Genomic DNA, 23,247 nt, shown 5'->3' with positions numbered 1-23,247 from the left:
AGTTTCAAGGAGTCAATCGAACCTTTAAAACTGTATTTGATCTCTTCAGAAATAACAACATATCTTATACAAAGAGACGTAAAAAAAGGTACATTTCAAACACTAAGAAAAATAAACATTCCGTCACTGAAACCAGCAAAAATATTTTCAACAGCGAGCATAATTTTAACGACAATAACGTTCATAACGATCAGCCTCATTTCGATTTCTTGGTATCACAGAATAGACACAACAGCGAATACGGCCAACCTTGTGTTTACGAAGGCAATTTAAAAGCTGAAAAAAACTGGTTTGGTTATTTAATGAACGTGAGCGTAAAATTAACTGGTCAATTAACTTTTGAACTCGTTTATCCAGCAAATAAATGTTGTCTAAATATTCTTTTCTACACTGATGAGCAGACAAATATGATGAATGAACGAATGGATTGTTGGCAGCGAGAAAACATTTTAAAACCGGAAGAAGATCAAATTTTAAGACTCACTCCAAGTTTTCCGTGGTCTGGTTGCCATCTCGTCTCACACATGCAGCACAATTACGACGTATTTTTTAGACGTAACGACCAAAGTAGTAAATTCAACAATGATAACAACAAGGACGTTTTCGTTTGTAAAGGAGGAAAAAGTTTTTCTTCAAATCAGTCGGGAAGTAAATTAACCACGTGGTTTGTAGCGGTGAGCAATTGCATTTCTTTAGAAGGGATAGATTTACTGTACAGATTTAAATTTTATGGAAATGCCGGACTTTGTCCGCCAAAAATTGCTAACGCGAACAAGAACAGAATGAGCGCGTCAACAGCACATTTATCGTCTTCGTTTTCATCGTCGTTTTCATCACTATCTACCTCTTCAGGTTCTATCTCTTCCAAAAGCCTGGAAGAAACTCAAAAGTTGCCTTATTTTGACCAAAATAATTCTCCGCTACTGTTTTCAAAAGCTTCCTTGACACCTCGCCAAGCTGATCTATCCCGTCCCGATGGTCGGAGTAACCAGGATGCATGCGTTTACATCGGAGACGTCAATTCGACTTATACCTGGTTTGGATTTTTAAAAAATTTGTCGATGAAAGCAGGCGGTAGCATTAAGTACACCTTCACCCAACCTTACTCTATGCAAATTCAAAGTGTGATATTGTATAGAGATGAAGATATCGGCAAATTGGACTGGGAGATGAGTTGTTGGGAGAAGGAAGGGATCATTCCCTCTTTGATGGTGCAGTATCAAATCATGGATATGACCTACAGATCGACGATGAACGGTTGCTACACAGTTTATCCTTACGACATGGAAGATAGCAAAGACAAATCTCACGCAGAATATGAACATGTTGCTGAAGATTTCGTGAAAAATGAAGGAAGACCAGTTTCGAAAACAAACAAAGATAGCGATCGAGGTTTTGACGGAAAGAAGAAACTTGCTTCAAAACAGACAAACAAACTCAAATCCAACAGCAATAAAAATCTGACATGTACGGGAATTAAAAAGTTTGAGTCGCCGCAAAAAATTTATATCTCACTTAGCAATTGTCGAAGTCCCAACGGATTGTTGTTGCACTACAAGTTAGAAGTTCAGGGAATCGAAGGGACATGCTCTATGGCGCCATCTACTACTAAATGGTTTTCATTTATGTTTATGAATTTTTTTGTAAATTTTCGATGGTTGGAAATTTTTTAGTTTGTATTTAGAATGTTGAAGTGTTTTACAATTATTATTTTTAGTTTTTAGTTTATTGACCGGTGTTTCAAAGTTGTATGTCATACTAAAAGTGAGCAGCTGAATTATTTTTTTTAAATTCTACATCTAGTTTAAACTTGCAACTATTCAGAATTATTTTAAATTTAAACAACAATTTATAGAATGTTTGTCGTAATTTGTTTGATTAAACTTTTAGACATTAATTTTTACATTCGCCAAAATTTATAACCAATTTTTGAACGTCATAATTGCTTTTCATTCTCCGGTTATGTGATGTTAATTAGTTAAGAAAAATGGCTGCAAACATTCAAATAACAATTTTTCATTTTTTCAAATCGCTGTTGTTAATACAATATTGGTCAAGAATTAATTAACGTTTTTCAACATCAGGCATACAATTGATTGCTAATAATTACATTTTTGTGTCGAGTAAAACTTTTATAAATCAATCTATTCGCATGGAACGGTTTCATTCGTTGCCACTCGTTGTCTACAGAATCCACATACTACAAACTTACACGATATCATTTTACTTTTATCATAATAGAAGTTGAACTAAATGATTTTAAAAATTATCTTTTATTTTTTAATTTTTTCTTATAGAGGTATATATTAAATAAAATTAATATTAACGGTGTTTGTATATATGTATAAATAAATATCTAAGCCACGTGCATGATAAAAATGAATGTGTGTGTGTTTGTGTGTGTGTGTGGTGTTTGTGTGTGTGTGTGGTGTTTGTGTGTTTGAGTGTGTGTGTGTGTGTGTGTGTGTGTGTGTGTGTGTGTGTGTGTGTGTGTGGGGAGGGTACGTAATTCATGAAAAAGGTTACACGGATGGCACTTGAATAAATGTATGCTAAAAATATTTTACAATTACGTTTAATTACAGTTGTAATATTATTAACAAATGAATAATAATCATTATATAACAACTAAATAAATACTTATAAAAATTGTAATGTTTTTGATTTATCTTTTTCAATAAAAATTGAAACGGGAACAAAAAATTCTTTCGTTTTGTGGTAGGAAATTTTTCATAAATAAAAGAAACAGTTATTTTTTTTATCGAAGACTACGTCATCATAAGCCCGGTCGAAATTGCAAATTATGAAATGTCAACGAGTGATATAACGCTTGCCCGCCTCCTTAGGTTTTCAAGTATTTTCATCGAAACTGCTCTGATTTATTATTTCAAGGTTGAAGATTATATTTCATCTGTTTCCAATTTTCAAGCAAATCATCATTTTTTTAATGAAAAAGAAATCGAGACTATCTATGTATACAAACTGTTCTTCCTAAGTGGCAAATATAATATTTCAATTCTTTTCCGGATTCGTTTACTACTTTAAAAAGTAACATTTACTAAAATAAAAAGTATTTAAATAAAATGGTTTTACTTATGCAAACCTACTTTAAATTTTGTTTAACTTTTACAGATTATTTTAGGTTACGGTTTAACTTAGCAGAGACATTTTCGATTTGTTAAAATTATTACCAAATTAAAATTTTAAGTTAAATTTGAAATGTTATCAGAAAACTATGAAAAATAAAATTCCCAGGTAGGTCGTAACTTGTTTTGCATTGCATGTTGTTACGTAAGAGTTGTCGCGCTTGAAAAATGTATATCTTTTTTTATCCAAAAATTTTTGACTAATATTTCTTATATGGATCCTTGTGTGAAAAGTTTTCAAAATAATTTTCCATTGATATTTTTCCATTGATTTGATATTCGGCATTCATTTCATGCATAATGCAAATCTTCCAACTCGGTTGTTTGGGTTGCTCGCATTCGCACTCCTCGTGCTCCAATGATTTCATTGATTTAATTTTTATGCCGATTTGATGTATGAATATAATGATCATCAAACACAACATTCGCACACTGCCTCATAGTAGGTGTGGTGTTTATTGAATCAGTAATAACGGTCACTGCCGCCACCTACAACCGACTACTTCTTATTTAAATACAACAATTTTGTTCATTCCACTACGATTTCTAATGAGGTTTGTTTCTATTAACTATTACCATCTACTTATAATTTATATTTACAATTTCGTTAATGTGCTGCTGCTATTTTCACCTCTGTTGCTGGTACTTCTTCTTCTGAAATACTACCAAATCATTCCTGTCACTGCATCCACCGTTATTACTACTATCGCTGGGAATGCCGTTGCTTCTTATGTAACTGCTGCTACTACCAATACTCGCATTATTGTACGAGGTTTATCACAAATATTGTTATAAATGGCCTATTTTAATTTTACTACTAGTATTACCACAATCTCTACTGTTGCCAGTTTTGATAAAAACACTGACACTACAAATACCACAGTTTGTTGCTCGTACAATTATTAGTGCACTTAAACAGAAAAAATTTCTTTTCGAATGGATTTTTCAATAAAAAGTTCCTCGCTGAGGACAAACACAAAAATAATTAAATTTAGATAAAAATAGCAGACTGACAGAACAAAATTTAGTTTGATAGAAAGTGTTTTATTGAAATTTTATTCCATTACCATAAAATTATTTCCCTGACTGACATCAACACAACCACAATACAATCACCACATAGTTTGCGGGGATTCAGTAAAACCAGGACCTACCTATCCTGTCATGCCATGCATTTGTTTGTTGCAGAAGATTGTTTGATTGTTTTTAATTTTTTTCCAAATTTAGGATCATGAATACTGTGTAAAAATTTAATACTTCAAAATCCCTTATGGAATGAAATTTTATTATTAAGGAGTATACTGGAATGCTCTATAGCGAAAATGATATCTTCTACATCGAGTAGGAGCATTAATAACGATGTTTTTCCCTTCGGCGCCTTCTCTCATCAATTTTAATAAAATGGACAAAAAGATGAATTGTTTGCAGCCATAATAATGTAAGACACTGTCTACGTGTCCGTACATCAAGACTGATGTCGTTAAGTTACATTAAGGATTGCTTGCTAGCTTCCACGCTTGCGTCTTATTTTTCTTTCATTACTCGACTGACAACAATCACTTTTTAATGTTATTAGTGTAGTGTTTCTTAACAAGACTTTATTAAATTTTTTTCCAATTGTTATTTTCATTATTACAACGTTGCATTAAGCAATGTTTGAGACATTAAGTGAATTAAAATTGGCTTTTAACGTAATTAGATTGGAGTAGTTGTTGCATTCACCTGTTACTATTGTCCAGAAAACATGGTCTGCGTTACTGAGCCAGTTTCTAGAAAACTGCCCACCTACTACTAAGATAAAAAGTTGTTACCTCACGCAGACAGCATTTATGTACGTAGATGTTAAAATTTTGTTCTTCAAAATTTAAATTTTTAAATTTTAAATGAAGAACGAAGTTTAGTTTACAACGTTTCAAGGGATTACATTAATTTCTTCAAGTGCTTATTATTACAAATGTGATCTTTAAACTGAAAAATTTGTGTTTATTTGGTTAAAAGTTCAGCAAATTTTACGGGGCAAACAACGATAGAGTAGCGAACAGCATTTGATCTTATATTTTAATATTTTTAAAGACGATTTTACAGAGATCAGAAGACGCATAGAATATTAGTTACAGCAAAATTTGTGAAATATTATTTACTGATTTTTGAGAATTTTATAAACTTTATTATATAAGTCATCACATAAATTTTCTTCTCATTTAAAAACAGTATAACGACGGCAAATTTAATTAATCACGGAATTGGAAAACTAATGAAGCATACAACTTGGTGCATATGTGATGCTTGCGACATCTTTCATTCCATGGTTTTTTTTCCACTACAAATCATTTTTTTACGATATTAAAAATCAAATAATACAATTATACGCACTCTTCAACCATTGAAACAACATTTCAGTCATAACTACCCATCTTCACCACTCCAAATTTTGACAAAGATTTGCTTTGATTTCATCTAAATCTTAGCTAAATTTTTCATTGGTACTTCAGCTCCGAAGCAATTCCTTTGACTAAACCCATGCCAATTATATTTATGCACCATTTTGTTCATCTATTTGATAGCTAACAATGAATAAATTTAAAAAAAATAAAAATTTGTCTCTAAATATTATTTTTAATAGTACAATTTTTGCTATAAGGAGCTTTGCGTTAGAAACACTGTTATTGTGTTTTTTTTTTTTTTTTTTTTTTTTTTTAAGAAACGAATAGGAATAAGAAGGCGTTTGTTCTCATTAGGTCAGCCGATGTGGCCTTCCAACGTTTTTATGGTCAGTTGGAACGATATGACAAATATTTTCCGATTAAATATGCATAAAAGCATACATAGATCACGTAATACAATTATGCAGCTTGCTATTGTGAGAAGCAGCACGACTCTAACAGTTTCATCCTATTGCAACCCTTCCTCATATGCAACTCTGTTTTGAAGATGCTTCAAGCGACCATCGCTGCAACAGAAGATACCATATCGTTTGTGTTGCGTTTGTTTACGTTAGGCGCACAACGATTTGTACCAATATTTATGTACAAAAACTGTCTTGCAGAGGTGTATTTCTTCTTAATTTTATCACTATATATATATATATGTCAATTTTATTTTTGCATATTAATTTCAAGTAGATCAATTTTACTGGATTAACGAAAGCAACAAGTTTGAAATTTTTAAAAACATCATGAAAGTTGTCCATGATATATGCCCTCAACCAATCTCCATTCCTCATATGTCTGCGTGGCCTAGTGAATTAAAACTGATGAATGCGCTCAGTCATTCTGTAGCGAAGACAATTGTTATAAGACTTTGTTACTGATAGATGAAAAATGCAAAGCATGCATAGAGATGTGGCATGCAAGTTTAATTATAAGCATACATCAAGCTTACAGGGGCATCCATCATTGGTCATTTGCAGTTGATGCAAGTAAACAAATCACTGGCCATAATACGTTTGTTCTTTCTGGGTGTGAGCGCTGTGCGGACAGACATGATAATACATGCAATGTTCCGAAGAACATTGCATGTATGTATGTATTCTTGAATACGCAACATTCATTACAATCGTTATAACAACCTATATTTTAACTTTTGTGTTCAGTTCATTTTCAGCTCGGTTCTTTACCTAACGCAAAAATAACTTGAAACGTTTTTTATGGCAATGTTCATTATTAAAAACAGTTATTAAAAAAACAATTTTGTACTTATGTATTTTTTTAGCTCACACAAACACACGAAGTTCAGATAGATCAGATGACTATTTATAGATGGAGTTCAGTTGCACCTGTACCTGTACACATGTTTCTTCCAACGTTTGCACGCCTACGTTTGTTATTCGAACTGGAAGATAGATATTCCACGTACGTGCAAAAGATATACAACATACACACAGAAGATATGCAAAATACATACAAATGATATAAAACACACAAACAGAAGATATACAACATACATACAGATGATACACAACACACATACAGAAGATATACAACATACATACAGATGATACACAACATACATACAGATGTTATACAAACAAACATGCAGGACGCATACAACACATAAAAATGAAAATCAATCATTCTTCTAATGTCTTCAAGCATGATATTTTAAAATTTCATCTCCATAATGTTATGCGTGATCGCAAAGTAGATGTGTGTGTGTGTGTATTTGAGACAAGAAAGCAATTTATTCTACGTTATTTATACAAATTTCAAAACATTGATATAAAAACCCATATAAAAACATTAATGAAAAAACTTTCAAAATGCTTTTAATTTTTTAGAATCAACGCCAAAAATAAAAGTTTATTATTATAAATAATTTTAAAGTAGATGAAAAATGATTTTTAATGTAAATCTTTTTATTGTTGAGTAAAGCGTTAAGTAAGCCATTGATTTTAATTTTAAGTTTGGGACTGAGATAACAAACCACAACATTGCATGCTGATGTTCCACGATAGGAATAGGTTAAAACTAGTAAAAAGTTTAATGTTTAAATATGTGTTAAAATGAATGCTGGAAAATTATATATGGTCAGCGTTCAAAGTTTACACTTTTAAATGTAAAAAATGAAAGCCAGATAGAAATGAACCTTCAGACAAGAATAAAATCCCCATAACTTAAAAAAAACATTGTCAAACAATCAAATTAGTTAATTTGTGTTATAAAATTTCTAAATTAATTAAATTCAGTATATAAATTTTAATTTTTCACCAAAATGAATGTGTGTCAGTAAGATTGGATGTTACGGTCCGCGTAACTTTGAAAGCAGAAGGCGGCAGCTAAGGAAGTAGCGGGTAGGAAAATGATGATGTGCGTGTTGCTTGATGAAGCCCTTAACAATTTCAATTTAATAGAATATTTTATTTCAATTTCGATATGTTAATAAATAATTATTTTTTTGAAAAAGATATCATACACTCGTTTGAACATGGACGGAAGTTATTTACGTATTCCAAAATTGTGTATACAAATCTGATAATTTGAAAAGTAAATCTACAATAACTTTGATAAAAAGTTTTAATCATAAAAATATTACCTATAATAATAATTTTGATGATATCATTAATTTTACCATTATCTTACAACGTAATCAGTGTAGTGTAACTGCCATATAAAGCGCTATATAAATATTATGACGTAAACAACCCATTACGACATTGAGGTAATGTAAATGATGTGGGCAGTGGGAACTGGTCCGGTTCCAAGTCACCCTCTTCAACAAAGTCATCCTGCTGGTAACTCGTTGAATGTAAAATGCCGCCTAACGTTCATACCTACGCCGCACACACATCTACACGTACATACTAACTACCAAAACGCGCAGACATTTACATACACACACACACACCACACACACACATACACTCACACACACACACACACACACACACACACACTGTACGTATAACACATGTGTAGGTCGAGGTGAAGACGAACATATGCATGCAACAAACCGATAGACATTTACATTAGAACTTTCGCACGAAGCGTGCAGAGGTTGCAATACCGTAACGTTAGCGCGAACGTACAAGTGGGTACGTGGGTACGAGAAAGAAAAACATCACGAGGCACCACCATCACCCCTTTCTTATTTGTTGCACTCGATGAAATCTTATTTGTCTTGTAAATCGTTCTACTCTATCGTATTGATTCGTTAAAAGCGCCATCAATGTTTATTTTTTAATTTTTTTTTATCACACCATATTTATCAGCATTCATCTTATTTCGTAATTTTATATTCACCAATATTCACGATACTTTTAATTTAATACATATTCATCAAAATTTATAAACATCCTTAAATTTTTTTTAGATTCATTGATTTTTGTTTTCGAACTCAAGACTAGGTTCCTTTCAGCAAGTAAATGTAATCTGGTAAATGTACATTGATAAAGTTCAGCCACACACGAAAGTTGGAATGAAAGAACGCAGGAGAATGACTTGAAGAAGGAGGAGAGCATCATCTTCGGCTCTCCATGCCTGCCTGCCTGCCTGCTTGCTTGCATTATAAATGAATACAAATAGACCAATCTAGCAGGACCACATTACGCAAACAAATCATCCGTGAAACAGAAATGCAAAATTCGTAACCTTACAAGGCGTGATGTAATGCAAACATCTCGCAACATCCTAAACTTAAAAAAAAGCAATCAATAGTCAACCCAGGAAAAAAAATGTCAACAACCTACATACAGAGTCCAATAAATTTATTTCTTATTTGGCATAAACTGACCATGGAAAAATAATTATGATTTAATTTTTTACTTTTGCAACATCATCATGAACTTTGAACCATAAACAAACAAGAAACGATGTGCAACAAGCTACATTTATGCATGCGTATGTATGTATGTATGTGTGTGTGTGTGTGTGTGTGTGTGTGTGTGTGTGTGTGTGTGTGTATGTATGTATGTATGTATGTATGTATGTATGTATGTATGTATGTATGTATGTATATATGTATGTATGTATGTATGTATGTATGTATGTATGTATGTATGTATGTATGTATGTATGTATGTATGTATGTTAAAACCAAAACATGATGAGTGACACTGAACCGTCAAACATCAAGTAACAAATAGATTAACACTTTGATTTGTCGTTAATTGCACATGTCGGCATTCAGTTGGATATTTTCAAGCACACAGACACGCAGGAACCGCTGCAACAAGCACGAAATGTGGTTAGTTGCGAAAAACAGTTCCCTGCTGTCGCCTGATCTGACGCTGATCATTTTGCATATTTCCTTAAGAAATTTAAGGGTGTTGAGGTCCATCGGGCCAAGAACCTCGATGCATATTGGTGCCCAAACTCGTCCGCCCCAGCGCCACATCAGCACGTGTATTTATTCTGAATGACCAGGCCAAGTCTGAAGCCAATGGCAAATCTCACAGACTCATCGTCAAGCCTGGTGCCCACAGAGGTGTTAGGCCACGATCTCAACCACCCACAGCTGGCAACGCTGGACATGGCCAACAAACGAGCGGTGGAAAAGTTGTCGCCGCTTGAAGACAACAAATTTTGAAAGATTTTTTTATATTCTTCGTTCAAAATTTGGACGTGCGTATGGTCCCCCGGGGCGGACACTGGGGGAAGAATATCGCGGCAACAAAAAAACCGGTGGAGCAGGGAAGACTGCAGGTCAAGAGTGGCAGCGGCAGAAGAATTATAAACAACGGGAGCCAGCTGAACCACGCTAAGCAACCCCAGCCCACCAAATCGCACCGGCAGCTGAGCCTGGGACCAACCACTGTCAGTCACTTGAACATTGCAAATCGACGACAGGGCGGTGCGCAGGGCTCCGTCAAATTCGCCCAATTTAGAAGGGTCAATGTGTTTAGATGTACGCAGGAAGTACATCAATTTGGGCAAACTGAGGGCATTGCGGATAAGAGTCAAGGCATCATGGGCCAAAAGACAGGAAACACGACCCAGGGCAAATTTAAGCTCAGAGAGCTTTTGGTCAAAAAACTTCGCCCTCGACCAAGGGTGTGCCTAAAAAACTCAGTTCTGATGCACCAACTCTGGGTATTTCAGCCAGCGCATGTGGCACCTGAAATAAACTTTGGCAGTGAAGTTCGCATTTTTTAATGTTTAACATTTTTTAATGCCAATTGCAGCGGAGTTATGCTTCAAATATTAGTAGCTATCGGCCAGAGTTGGACCGTCCGAAGCTATGCAGATATCATCCAGATAAGCGCAAACGAAAGTGGACGAAGCTTTTTCTAAGAGTGGATGAAGAGTTAGTGCGAACAACAAAGGACCAAAGGGATCACGCTGCTGTACCCCCTCGGACGATTCTACAACCCAAGAGTGGTAGCCAAGGGAAGAGACTCCGCCATAGGCAGAATGGCAAAAATTATAGATATTGGGGCAAAAAAGTTTGACAGCCTCCAACATCGAGTCTCTTCTCAAGGCATTGAAGGCATTTTTAAAGTCCAGTTTCAGAAACCCCCATTGATCGGGGAGGTCGGTGACCAATCTTTGAACCGCATGAACAGCGGCCTCAGCGCCACCCTTAATCCCGACACCCAACTGAGTCGGATAGAACTTGGTCTTAAGTTCGACCACGACCAGGGCCAAGGCACATTTGCCGGCCAACCTCCTCCAAACGTTTCCGACCGCAATCGGTCTGACCCCTCTTTCTTATTTAAAGCTATTAGCCGGCCTCCAAAAAAGAACCGGCGGACGGAGAGTGGGCAAGCTCCAGATAAGATCAAATTAATGAATTGGGTTAAGGAGTTCAGTGTGTCGTCGATTGGCAAGGGGCCTGAAAAAACATCCTTAAGGTGCTGGGGTCGTAGGCCATCCAGGCTTCCAGAAGAACCGGAATTTTTGGGTGGATGGAACATAATTTATCGAAGGTGGCCGGCGAGCTCTCCGCCAGGCCCTCCGGCGAACAGACAAGTCTGACAGCCGAGGACAGGTTTCCCTGTTCAATACAAGATGACACAGCGTTGATCCACCGATCGGGGTTGTGCTTTTGTGATTTGGCATTATTGAACCCATCAAAGCACAGTACCAGGGTTTCAAGACCAATAGTTGAATATTCGCTTAGACGCTTGTTGACCAGATTGCCCTGGTTGACCCGGCGACCCCCTCTGGAAGTCTTCTGTAAGACGTATAGGACAAAACAGTGGAGTCTAACCCAGTGAGCCGGGTCACCAGGGTCATTACAAACAGCCGTCAGCAAGGCGTTCGGTTCATGTGCGAACTTCTCCCTGCATGGCTTAGGGATATGGTCGTACACCGGTACACATTTCAGCACGGCCGTCAGCTTGTCAAAAACACCAGAGTAATCCAGGCCGAGAGGATCACCGGAGACCGATGCGGCCGACGACCGTGTGGGCAACCCAGGCTTGGGGTCGGGTGCGGCACCGTGAGGTGAAGCAGCCCTCGCGCCCGATGGATCAACTTTTTTCCGGGACCCCGAGCATTCCTGTCCTTTCACTTTACTTCCGTGCCGACATAACTTCCCGTCTGGAGTGCTTCTATAGTGGTTAAAGCAGATGGGGCACTGTTGTAACGTTGAAGCCATATGTGATTAAAAACAACCAAGAAACGAGGGAAAGGAAACAAACCAAGTGGGGTGGATGGATGAATGAATGGATGAACAAGCGAATGACCAAAGGAACGGGCCAGCGAACAGTGAATGAGCTAATTACTGAACGGACGAGTGAGGGAAAAAAAAGAATGAATGAGTGAGTGAACAAATAAATGAATGAATAAACAACCGAACGAATGGATGAATGAATGAATACATGAATGAGTGACGGAATGAATGAACGAGCGAACGGATGAATGACTGAATTATCTTTAAATATTTAACCAGTGTTTCAACTTTTATTTATTTTTTTTTCTTTTTTTTTTTTTTTTTTTATTGACGAATGAATGAGTGAGTGAGCAAATGAGTGAATGAGTGAATACAAAAACCTAGGTAACAGTGTGGGAGGAGACACTATTGCAGCAAACTTTTTTTTTTACACAGATTTTAAAAATTGGTTTAGGAAATTTCTTTTTTTATAAATAAATTTTAATTTAAACTTTAAATTTTAATTTCAAAAATAAATTAAAAATAAATGTCGGTAGAAGGTAAATAAGTTAAAATGTAGTGAACTTTCCAATAATAATAAAAACAGCTCACACCTGGCGCAGGCCGGTGACATGTAGCAGCTATGAGCTGTGAATAAATTATAATATTGATAAAAAAAAACAAAAAACGAGAAAATTGGCCGAGACAGGGCAGAAAAACGATAAAAAATGACGGAAAAACAAACCCGGGACAAAATTACAGCCGATGACCCCAAAAATCATCTATAAAAACAATTTAAAATCTATGAATTTAGCAAAAATAATCAGGAAATTAAAACAATCCAGCCGGCTTTGAATGTGAACAAACGATGTATGTATGTATGTATGCATGTATGCATGCGTATGTATGTCTGTATGTATGTATGTATGTATGTATGTATGTATGTATGTATGTTGGTATGTATGTGCCAAGCAGTACAGTGTATAAGAGGCGAACCTCTACTGTAATATTTGCATGCGTTCACTATAACGTTCAAGTGGTATGTGCGTACGTGCATGTGTGTGCGTGTGTGTGTGTTTGATATAAGTCTTTGTAGAAGAGGAATTTAGTTGAATTGTAGATGAATTAAGCTGGCTTCATAATTGATAGTCCTTGACATTTAACTTGGTTTGATGGTTTGATGTAACAATCGATGCAAATTACATAAAAATCTCTTCTTTGTGAAAAATAGAAATTCTCAAATACTTGTGTCGTCAAGATAATTTATAGAAGTTCCTTCGCACACGATGTGATGTGATTTGATGGGATGTGATGGGATGTGATGGGATGTGATGTGATTTGATGGGATGTGATGGGATGTGATGGGATGTGATGTGGGGCTGGTTTGTAGATGCTTGAGAGGAGAGGCACATGCGTGGCCCGCTCATGTTTTTGCGGTGTACGCTCAATAAATCATCAAACTCTGCCATGCACACAACAGAACAGAGTTTGATTTTTCCATTGTAGAATGTTATTTAAAGTCAACGTTTTTTGAAAAATTGTTAATAAGGAGAAGCCATTTAAGCAATGTTTATTACAATAACAAACGCACAAACATTGTATCGTGAATATATTTTATGGTTCATATATGTCCCAGGTATTTCACCGAAACTTTGAAAATGTTAAACAGTTAAGCATGTTTTATTATTTATGCCTTAAACGTTACATTTATTTTTAATTTGATTTACAATTTCAACACGTTGAAACAATTTTGTAAAAATTAAAAAAGTCAAAATAAAATTATCCAACCAATAATTTCAATTGAAATATTTTGTCTATTCCGCTTTTAGGATAGTGAACTAGTTGTAAATTTTGAGACCCAATTTTTCTTCAACCAACCAACCACAGTCAAATATTTATTTAAAACCAAAAAATAAATCCACTTTAATTTAAGTCAAAAGTTATTCACTTTTATTCACTTAAGGCCATAGCGTTAAACAGTTACTGCAGCGCACATTTCGAGGTTTTTGAAAGAATATCATTAACACCTGAAACACTTCAGTGTCTTACAAACAATACAATTGTTGAATGTTTGTTTGTTGGTGGAAGCAGTTAGTGATTTCAAGGCAAGATATTTCATTGGTAGGCGTACATACAAGTCCACCATCGCAGATTATTTTACATTTGTGGATTTCATTTGCCATTTAAACTTCCATCTACTTTATTTTTATTTCACTACCCAACCAAAAAATCATATAATATTACTTAACATCATCTGATAATATAATATATAGCTGCAAAATTTTTCAAAAACGCTAATCAATGGTATCCTGGCTGGGTGATTTCAAAACATTAAAAAAATTTTCAAAATTTTTTATGCGTTTGCAACAAGAACAACAACCATGTTTCGAAATATTAGCCAAATAACTTTTTAACAAAATTCATATATCGTCAAATAATAAAATCCGAAGAAATGTCTCTCAAACGATCACAAATGTTGCATTAGTGGCTTCATTTTAATTTTGCACTCATGAAAAAAATAGAAATTGTTTCTAAAAACCGGTTACAACAAATAATTTGAAATATAATAATTAAATAATACGTTGAAAACAAAAGTTCTCCAACGTTAAGTTACAAAATATGAATAAGAATTTTGTATTGTGTTGACGTTCTCTCGATGCTAAATAAATTCTGCCTACAATTATGGAAAGTGTTTTAATAATTCTTAAAAATTAAGAATGAATAGGCAAGAATAAAAAACGGCCAATGTTACTCCGGAGAGTTTCATAAATTTTCATAAATAAGTACAGATATCTCAAATGTTGTTTATTTCATTGAGCGTATATCAACCAAAGACAGCAAATGGTCTTACGTATCTATTCTGTTTTATGATTATTAAAAAATATCCCAGCCAAACAATCATGCAAATGTGCTTTAATGGAATGAATGCGGTTGAGGGCCAATAAATTAAATCAGCTGCGTAACATGCTAGTAGCTGTACGGACGTGTAACGTGATGGACGATGAATGGCTAGATGCAAGGATGAATGGATGTACAATGAATTGCTGGATGGATACATATCATAATTGACAATTAATGGATAGATAGATGCATGGATAAATTTCATGATAAATAATGAATGGTTTTATGGATGGTTACATATAACGATAAACAATAAAGGATGATTAGATGGATGGATGGATACATATGAAAGATTGATAGATTAAAGGTTTAGATGTTTGAATGTAGGCTTGAATGGATGATACATATCACAAAAAACTGTTAATCATTAGATGGATGGATAGATACATATCATGATAGACGATAACATAGGTACACGAAGAATGCACAAACACAAAACTTGATAGCATAACCTGATAGGTAATAAATTAATATATGGATGAAGGATTGATGGATAGACGGTGTAGATGTTCGGATGTATGCTTGAATGGATGAATACGTGCCTACAAAAATTTATGGAACGCCGAGCCCATTTTTCGATAAACTAATTATAAACACAATGGAATGAATATTTACGTTTTTGACAATAAATTAATAAAATTATTACATTAAGATGTATGACTAGAAATGAATTATCCAATTTTAACTTTTTAACGCACCGTAAATAAAAAGAAACGTACTCACGTACGCACAAATACAAACGTGTAAAGTACAAACACAAGCTGTCGCGTACAAACACATTCACACACAAACATACACACATGTACAAACACACACACATGTACACACACACACACACATGTACTAACACAGCCGCACATACGCATACATGCAATCAAACACAAGCACACACATGCAAGCACACACAACACATACAAAAATCACGCGCACGGACACAATCAATTCGAGCGGCTCTACGTAATTACAGTAGTTGGAGAGAACATGAGACGTCCAATTTCAAAGAACCTCACAAAAAACCGCATTAAAACCCAGCAAACAATTCACATTACAGTATAAAAAACGAAAAGCTTGCATTCAAACCCAGCAAAAACGACCAAGTAAAGTTATCAGGCAGTACTATGCAATGGAGGTACATGATTTATGACCTAGCTGACGTGTTATTTCTAAATCAAAAATGTTCATTGGCCGTGTTGTCCCGTGATCGACAAGGAAGATTGCGTGGAGGGAAAGAGGGTATTGAAATGACGCAGTGCAGCGCAGTGCAGTGGACACTCATGAGAATTCTGCTTTCGTTGGATAATCGAGAAGAGAGGTGTCGTGTCGTGTCGTGTCGCGTCGTGTTGTGTCGCGCGGCTGACTGGTTGGCTAACTGACTGGCTTGCGTGCGTTCTTTATGAAGGCAAATACTAAACGCTCAAGATGTATGACTGTGTCTGTCGTAATTGGATACCAGGCCCCTCTCATGATATGGAGATGATGACGACCTGAAGATGATGTGGAGATGATTACAGCCTGAATGTGATACAAAAATGATGATGACGACCTGAATGTGATACGGAGATGATGATGACGACCTGAAGATGATGGCGACGACGATGTAAAGATGATGACGATGTTAAAATGTGGTGTGAAGGTGATAAACATATGGACGATGAAATGATGTAAAGAAGATGATGAAGATGATCAGGACGGTTACAATGTGGCATGTGAAACAATCTAATGATATGAAGATTATAACGTTGACAGAAATGATGCCAAGATGACGACGACGATGACCTAAAGACAAAGTAAGCGATGCGAAGTAGGCAGGCAGCCGCGAGAATAATAATGACGACAATGACTACATTGATGATGCAAAATATATCATCAGGATCTTGATAAAAATGTTTATGATGATAGTATGGGGAGAGAAGATAGGTTATCTACACGGATAGGGAATGAACTAGTGATACAACGACTTGATTGGATTATAGGGATATGTGTTAGGACAAAAATGATGTGAAGAAAATAAACGAGGAAATAAATTGAATCTATCGGTTTCAATGAAAAGTACAATTTGTACGGAGATGATGTGATAATAATGAAGTAAGTAAATAAGTAAGCAAGTATGTGTGTGAGTGAGTGAGTGAATGAGTGAATGAATAAATGAATGAGTGAGTGAGTGAGTGAATGAGTGAGTGAATGAGTGAATGAGTGAGTGAATGAGTGAGTGAATGAGTGAATGAGTGTGTGAGTGAATGAGTGAATGAGTGAGTGAGTAAGTTATTGTATAAGTGACTATTGATATGATCACGTAATGACAAACAGTAACGATGGTGTTGGATTTATATGTGACGATGGTGATGCCAGGATGACTCTGTTGAAATTTGAAATACTATTGGGGAAATTTTAAAAAGTCGCTTAGTTAAATTGCGTTTAATGGTAATTAATTTATTTTATTTAATAATTAATTGTTATTATTTTCATTAATGTTGAATATACTTTTAAAAAATTCATCCAACTGATGTAATAAATAACAAGGAGTGCTTGTAATAAAGAACTGAACGCTTCAAACAAAGGAACGAGATGTTTTAGCTGGCAGGGCAGTGCATGAGTTATGGGATGGAATGGTATGAAGGATGATGTGGACAGTTGGCGGAATGGTGAATGAAAAAAATCCAGATGAGTATTTGAAGATATTCTAAGAGTATTTAAAAAAATTCTATTATAAACTTTAGGTCTAAACTTTAATATTTTAGAAACAATTTTTTAATAGCTTTATAAGTAAATAGCTTTTCGTAGTTTTATTAAAATTCTGTTTAGCATTCAAAAATAAAAATTTATATACAACAAAAATTTGAAATTTTTCCAGCGGCTTAAATAATTCATATAAAAAAAATTAGTTTAGACATAATTTAAAAATCACGAGCTTCTGGCTCTGCAACAATCGGATGATTGTTATGGGACCTATACGTGCATCTAACATTCCGCATTCGACCAGGATCGATACCAGAATGCGAAATTCCCATTCACGATGGTAACACGTGACGATGAACAACAAATTGTCTGGATTAACTGAGATGAGAGTCAGATAACATTTCTATTCTGGAAAAATACGATGTTACGTGTGATGTGGGGATGATGAGGTGGGTGATGTTGGGAGGATGTGAAGATGATGCAATGGATGATGTGAGGATGATTTGGTGCGTGATGTAGTGATGAATGCCATCAATTCGGTAGAATTCATACAATTCTGTATAAAATATGATTTCTTTCCATTATATATATATATATTATATATATATATTATATATATGTATATATATATATTTATTTATGATTTCTACATAATTGTTGGCATTAATCAATTTAAAGTTTGTTTTTTCAATTTTCCTTACTAGAACTTTCTAGAAAGTGTTTAATTTGTTGAAAATCGAGTTATGCAAGTATCTCATGAAAATTTCATAAAACTGTTGTTATCAAAATTCATCATGCAGATAAGGCCTTACTTCAATTTTTCATAAATCATCTTCAGTGCAGTTTTGGTTTATATAGTTTCTTTAAACAATGCAAAGTTCTTCAGCAAAGTTTATTAGCTGGTATCATATTTTTCATCTTTGTTGTTGTCATTTCTTTGTCCTTCATTGTTATTGAAGTTAGAATTAAGGTGTTATCACTTACATCATTTTCATTTCATCTCAATCACACCATCATCATCATCACCATCATCATTATCTCAATCACATCATCACCATCATCATCATGAACTCAATGCCACCAGCCAGTCGATAAATAAATCAATGTTTCGTCATATGAGCTCTCCTCAACTGGCTCTTTTGATTGCAGGCTGGTTGGATGGGCATCCATTTTGATTGGATCACTCGACATTCTTGTGACGTCAAAACATCAATGTTGATCAATTCATTCATTATTGAACGGAAGAAAGATAAAGAAGAAGAACCTGTAACAAATTTTTTTAGATATTTTCAAGTGTCATAATGGTAACAAATACTAAAACGGATCCAATCACATCAACAACAACACCAACAACAGCGTCAGAAACAACATCAACAATAGTATCATCTGCAACAACAAGATAAGATAGACACAACAACAAGATAAAATAGACACAACAACATCCAAAACCACCCCACAACTGCAATGCCAACAACAATAACAACAATAACAACAACAATAGATATCAACAATTTGAAAACAACAATCAAAATAATAATGCTGTGAGTAGCATAAAAAATCCTTCAAGTTATAAGGAAATCTCACATCAACTAGCCAATTCATTGGTAGTAACAACATTAAAGGCGGTCATGTACAGAGATGACATAGTTAAAAACTAGAAAATATTTTTAAACACACGCATGCAGTACTATGAATGAAGTGAAAAAATTCGCTTGTCTACAGCAGAACAGTTTTGCTGCCTCTTTCCATTAAAATTTTCCATGAACCAACTCAAAAAGGAACCGCGAATGTTATATTTTTATATTTTGGACTGAATGACAAAGTTTTGACACGTTTGAAAGTTTGAAGGCCTGTTGGCCAACATCTGCTGAGAAAATTATTTTTCTGTTTTTTTTTGTCCTTTGTTTTTAAATATATTTCAAAATAATATTCTCAACTTGAATGAATCAAAATTATTTGTAATAGCTTGTTATCAGAACCAATGAAATTAAGTCTGCAGCTCATCGTTATAGAGATGGAGCGCTGGGAAAAAAATAATTGAGAAGACGAACGAAGGACGATGAGCATTATTCCGCATGTAAGTTTCTCCACGTAGAAAATGAAAAAAATTCTTCGCGCGTTGAAACTGGAAACAAAATACTAACAATTATAGTGCTGATGACGAAGATAACACTAATAATAATAACAACAACAACAATAACAACAATAATAATAATAATAATTTGTAGACCTACATAATTCCATGCTTATTATGCTTAAACATTCTTACTCCGTTATTAATTTTCCGTTATCAATTTATGCCAATGTCTTGCATATTGCAACAACTTTTGCCTCTGCCAGATTCTGATTATTTTAAGAATAAAAAAAACACATTGGAACAACAGAACATGTTATCAATGTCAACATCACATCATTTCACTTTGACAACGAAATAATCTTATATTACAGAAATCATCGAAGTTTTCCTCAAACAAATTATAAAATGAAATGTTACCCCAATCAATGATACCAATAAAATAAAACTCAAAATATACTACAACAATTGTATGACATCACAATTGGTCCTAAAGAACAACTGCACTTCTAAAGACGATTCTACTTTGGGGCGTAACCAAGAAATATATGAATTTATATGTTCTATTGACGACTGTGCGTGTCAACAAAATTTTTATATTGGTGTTACGACCACTTCACTATCAAGACGTCTCACAATTATTAAAACTTATTAAAACACCAACACAGTACGTTTAAAAATTGTAGAAGCTGTCCTAATAGATATCAATTAACCCCAAATAAACATCCAACAAAGAATGATAACATCATTACCAACTTGACGCCTTAATATAAACTTCAACAACAATGAAGAACAAAGAAAGGACAACGACAAGGATGAAGAATACGACACCAACTAAGTAACTCACTTTACTGAAGAACTAACTTTGCTTTGTATGAAGAAACTATATGAAACCTACACTGGAGATGATTTGTGAAAAATCAAAATAAGATCTTATCTGCATAACTAAATTTTCATGATGAACTTGGATAATAAATAATTCTATTTTCAATAAATTGAATAATTTTCAGAAAATTCTAGTTAGGAAATTTGAAAAGACAAACTTTGAATTGATTAATGCCAACACTTTGATAGAATTCATACATTACATTATATATTATATATACATTTATATTATATGCATTTGCAACGAACATCACTTAGATAACGTTTAGTATAAATTGTTCTAAATTTTCAAACACACTCCTAACTCGTTTTAATGCTTTGAAATTCGAAAAACAAGGATTCACAATACACTGATGAACGTCAAAGATAAATGTTCAATAACGCTCTGAAAAGGAAACAACGCTTTGATGTATCAATACCACGACTTATCTTATGTTAAAATGACAGAATCAAGATGAGACAGAAACAACCAACATACGTTATTAACGTTATTATTGATTCTTTTGATTATACGAAGCTTATTCAAAAATGTTTATTCACAGTTTTACAGATAAAAATTAAAAGTAATTACTTTTCTGTCACATCTGCAACCAGATAACACATGCATATGCACACTTTCTGACGCCGCACCATCTTTAAATATAAAATTTTGATGAGAACGAAACGCTGTGCTTTATGATTATTGAGGAGTCCCATTCAACACAACTGTCTTGGGAGCTTCTTTCAAATTTTTAAACTTTGGACTGCACTTCTTTTATTCATGTAGAGGCCTTCCATAAATTTTACTACAAGAACCAAAATCTTGTTTTATTACTCTTCCACGTTGAATTTTCATTTATAGCATTCGTCTTTGCGTCAGTTTAAAAATGCATCGCGCATGTTTCGAACGTTCATGAAGCGTTTTGAAACGTTTAGTCCTCCCGAAATCAAATTTCCATTCATTATATCATTTTTTTTTTTTAGTTTTCACCACAAATAAAAAGAATGAAAACCGAAGGAAGACCGAATGGAAATGTTGTTGCAATGATTGCCACATTGTTTTTTCTATTGATGCTGTACGTAACGATTGCTATATTTTTGGTTGATAAGTTGCTTGGGGATTTTGCAAACGATGTTTTTATAGCCGTTTCATTGTTGTTGCTTATCTATTTGTTGGCTTCTGTCAGCTGCATGTACATCGTTAATGATGCCATTTACATCCATGGTTGCCGCCTAATTAACTAATTAGCTGATTAATTACTTTCTGGATTTTTTTTATAGATATTTTAAGTCGTTTTTAAGCACCTAACCAATGCACTGTGCATTGATGAATATTGCAGTTTGGTGTAGGTATCAAATCTATTGATGGCTATGCGTTATTTGATGATAGAGTTTCCAGATTGAATGCCGGCCGTTCCTAATATGCAATTAGTGTTTCAACATTTGCAGTTGAGGTGTATCAGCAATGAACCTGATTCACCGAACGTTGAGAGCCACAATCATTTCTGTTGGTTTGATCATTTCCATTGAAAGGTCGTTCAGCTCATTCAAATTGTTTCCATATCTACGTGGTAAGAATGCACCAGCTTTGTTATCCAAGCTGACGTCATAATTATGACGACAGGATCACTATCATTACCATCACCATTATTAATATTGGTGTTATCAAAAACATCGTTATTATTTTTATTGTCAACCTTCTCGTTCAGTTCTATCATACATCAAGATCGTTACTTCGTAACGTTTCATATGTGCATCGTTCGTTCGTTTATTGCTTTGTTCATTCATTCTTTCATAATCTCTTTCGATCTTTCATTCAGTAGTCTGTCACTCTTTCTTTAAAAACATTATTTAATTCATTATTCCTTCGTTTAGTTATTCATTGACATACTTGTTCACTCACTCATTCAATTTTTTAAATATTCATTCATCTATTCATCCATCTCGTGAATGTTGATATTAATAATTGTTTCGACACCCAGGACTGACATGCAGCAGTAGCTAGCCTCTACACATTCAACACATTTATCATAATCGTCCAAATTGAAAACGGCGAAGGTTTCAATGAAAATTTCATTTGCACTTTGTACGCACGTTCGCCGACTGCCTGCCTGCCTTCCTGTCTGCTTGCCTATCTGCCTGCCTGCCTGTCTGTCTGTCTGCCTGGCTGGCTGGCTCGTATAGATCCACGTTCATCTCGCTTCTTTTATTACTTCCCTGGTAACGTTAGGGGTTTTTTATCATAAATATTTATAAATATATATATATATATATATGCATGTATTTATTTATTTGTGTGTATGTGTGTGTGTATGTAAGATTTCAGTATCAGTTTTCCATAAGCTGCGGTTCAGCTTGTTTTGAAGACTTTTGCAATGTTTTGCTGTTGAAAAGAGTTTTTAATTTGGATGCTAAACTCCTTTTCCTAATTAGCTTAAGCAGCTGTTTGTTATCACGCCCAGCCATTGAATTCAATATATTGTTAAATTCGTTTTAAATTAAGATTCAGCTTTAAATTCATGAACGTGCGAGAAAAAAGAATGTTTTGAGGAATTA

At 34.4% G+C, this 23,247-nt stretch overlaps 3 protein-coding genes across 3 annotated transcripts; 2 read left to right on the top strand and 1 right to left on the bottom strand.

Moving 5' to 3' along the window:
- Positions 1-302: 302 nt before the first annotated feature.
- On the top strand, positions 303-509 carry HELRODRAFT_62181 (hypothetical protein; the record flags this gene model as incomplete). Its single annotated transcript, XM_009011004.1, has 1 exon — positions 303-509. A coding segment is annotated over one exon (207 nt), but the record flags the coding sequence as incomplete, so codon positions are not given.
- Positions 510-11,387: 10,878 nt separating this feature from the next.
- Positions 11,388-12,182, bottom strand: HELRODRAFT_159087 (hypothetical protein; the record flags this gene model as incomplete). Its single annotated transcript, XM_009011003.1, has 1 exon — positions 11,388-12,182. One exon carries the CDS (start codon positions 12,180-12,182, stop codon positions 11,388-11,390), a length of 795 nt encoding a protein of 264 aa, XP_009009251.1.
- A 4,013-nt stretch (positions 12,183-16,195) lies between these two features.
- On the top strand, positions 16,196-17,469 carry HELRODRAFT_159086 (hypothetical protein; the record flags this gene model as incomplete). Its single annotated transcript, XM_009011002.1, has 2 exons — positions 16,196-16,437; positions 17,385-17,469. The coding sequence occupies 2 exons, from the start codon at positions 16,196-16,198 to the stop codon at positions 17,467-17,469; spliced, it is 327 nt and encodes a 108-aa protein (XP_009009250.1).
- Positions 17,470-23,247: the final 5,778 nt, after the last annotated feature.

The sequence above is a fragment of the Helobdella robusta genome, assembly GCF_000326865.2.
Source record: "Helobdella robusta unplaced genomic scaffold HELROscaffold_1, whole genome shotgun sequence".
Lineage (NCBI taxonomy): Eukaryota > Metazoa > Annelida > Clitellata > Rhynchobdellida > Glossiphoniidae > Helobdella > Helobdella robusta.
The sequence above is the reverse complement of the archived record's forward strand: the minus strand, read 5'-3'. Positions and strand labels throughout refer to the sequence as shown.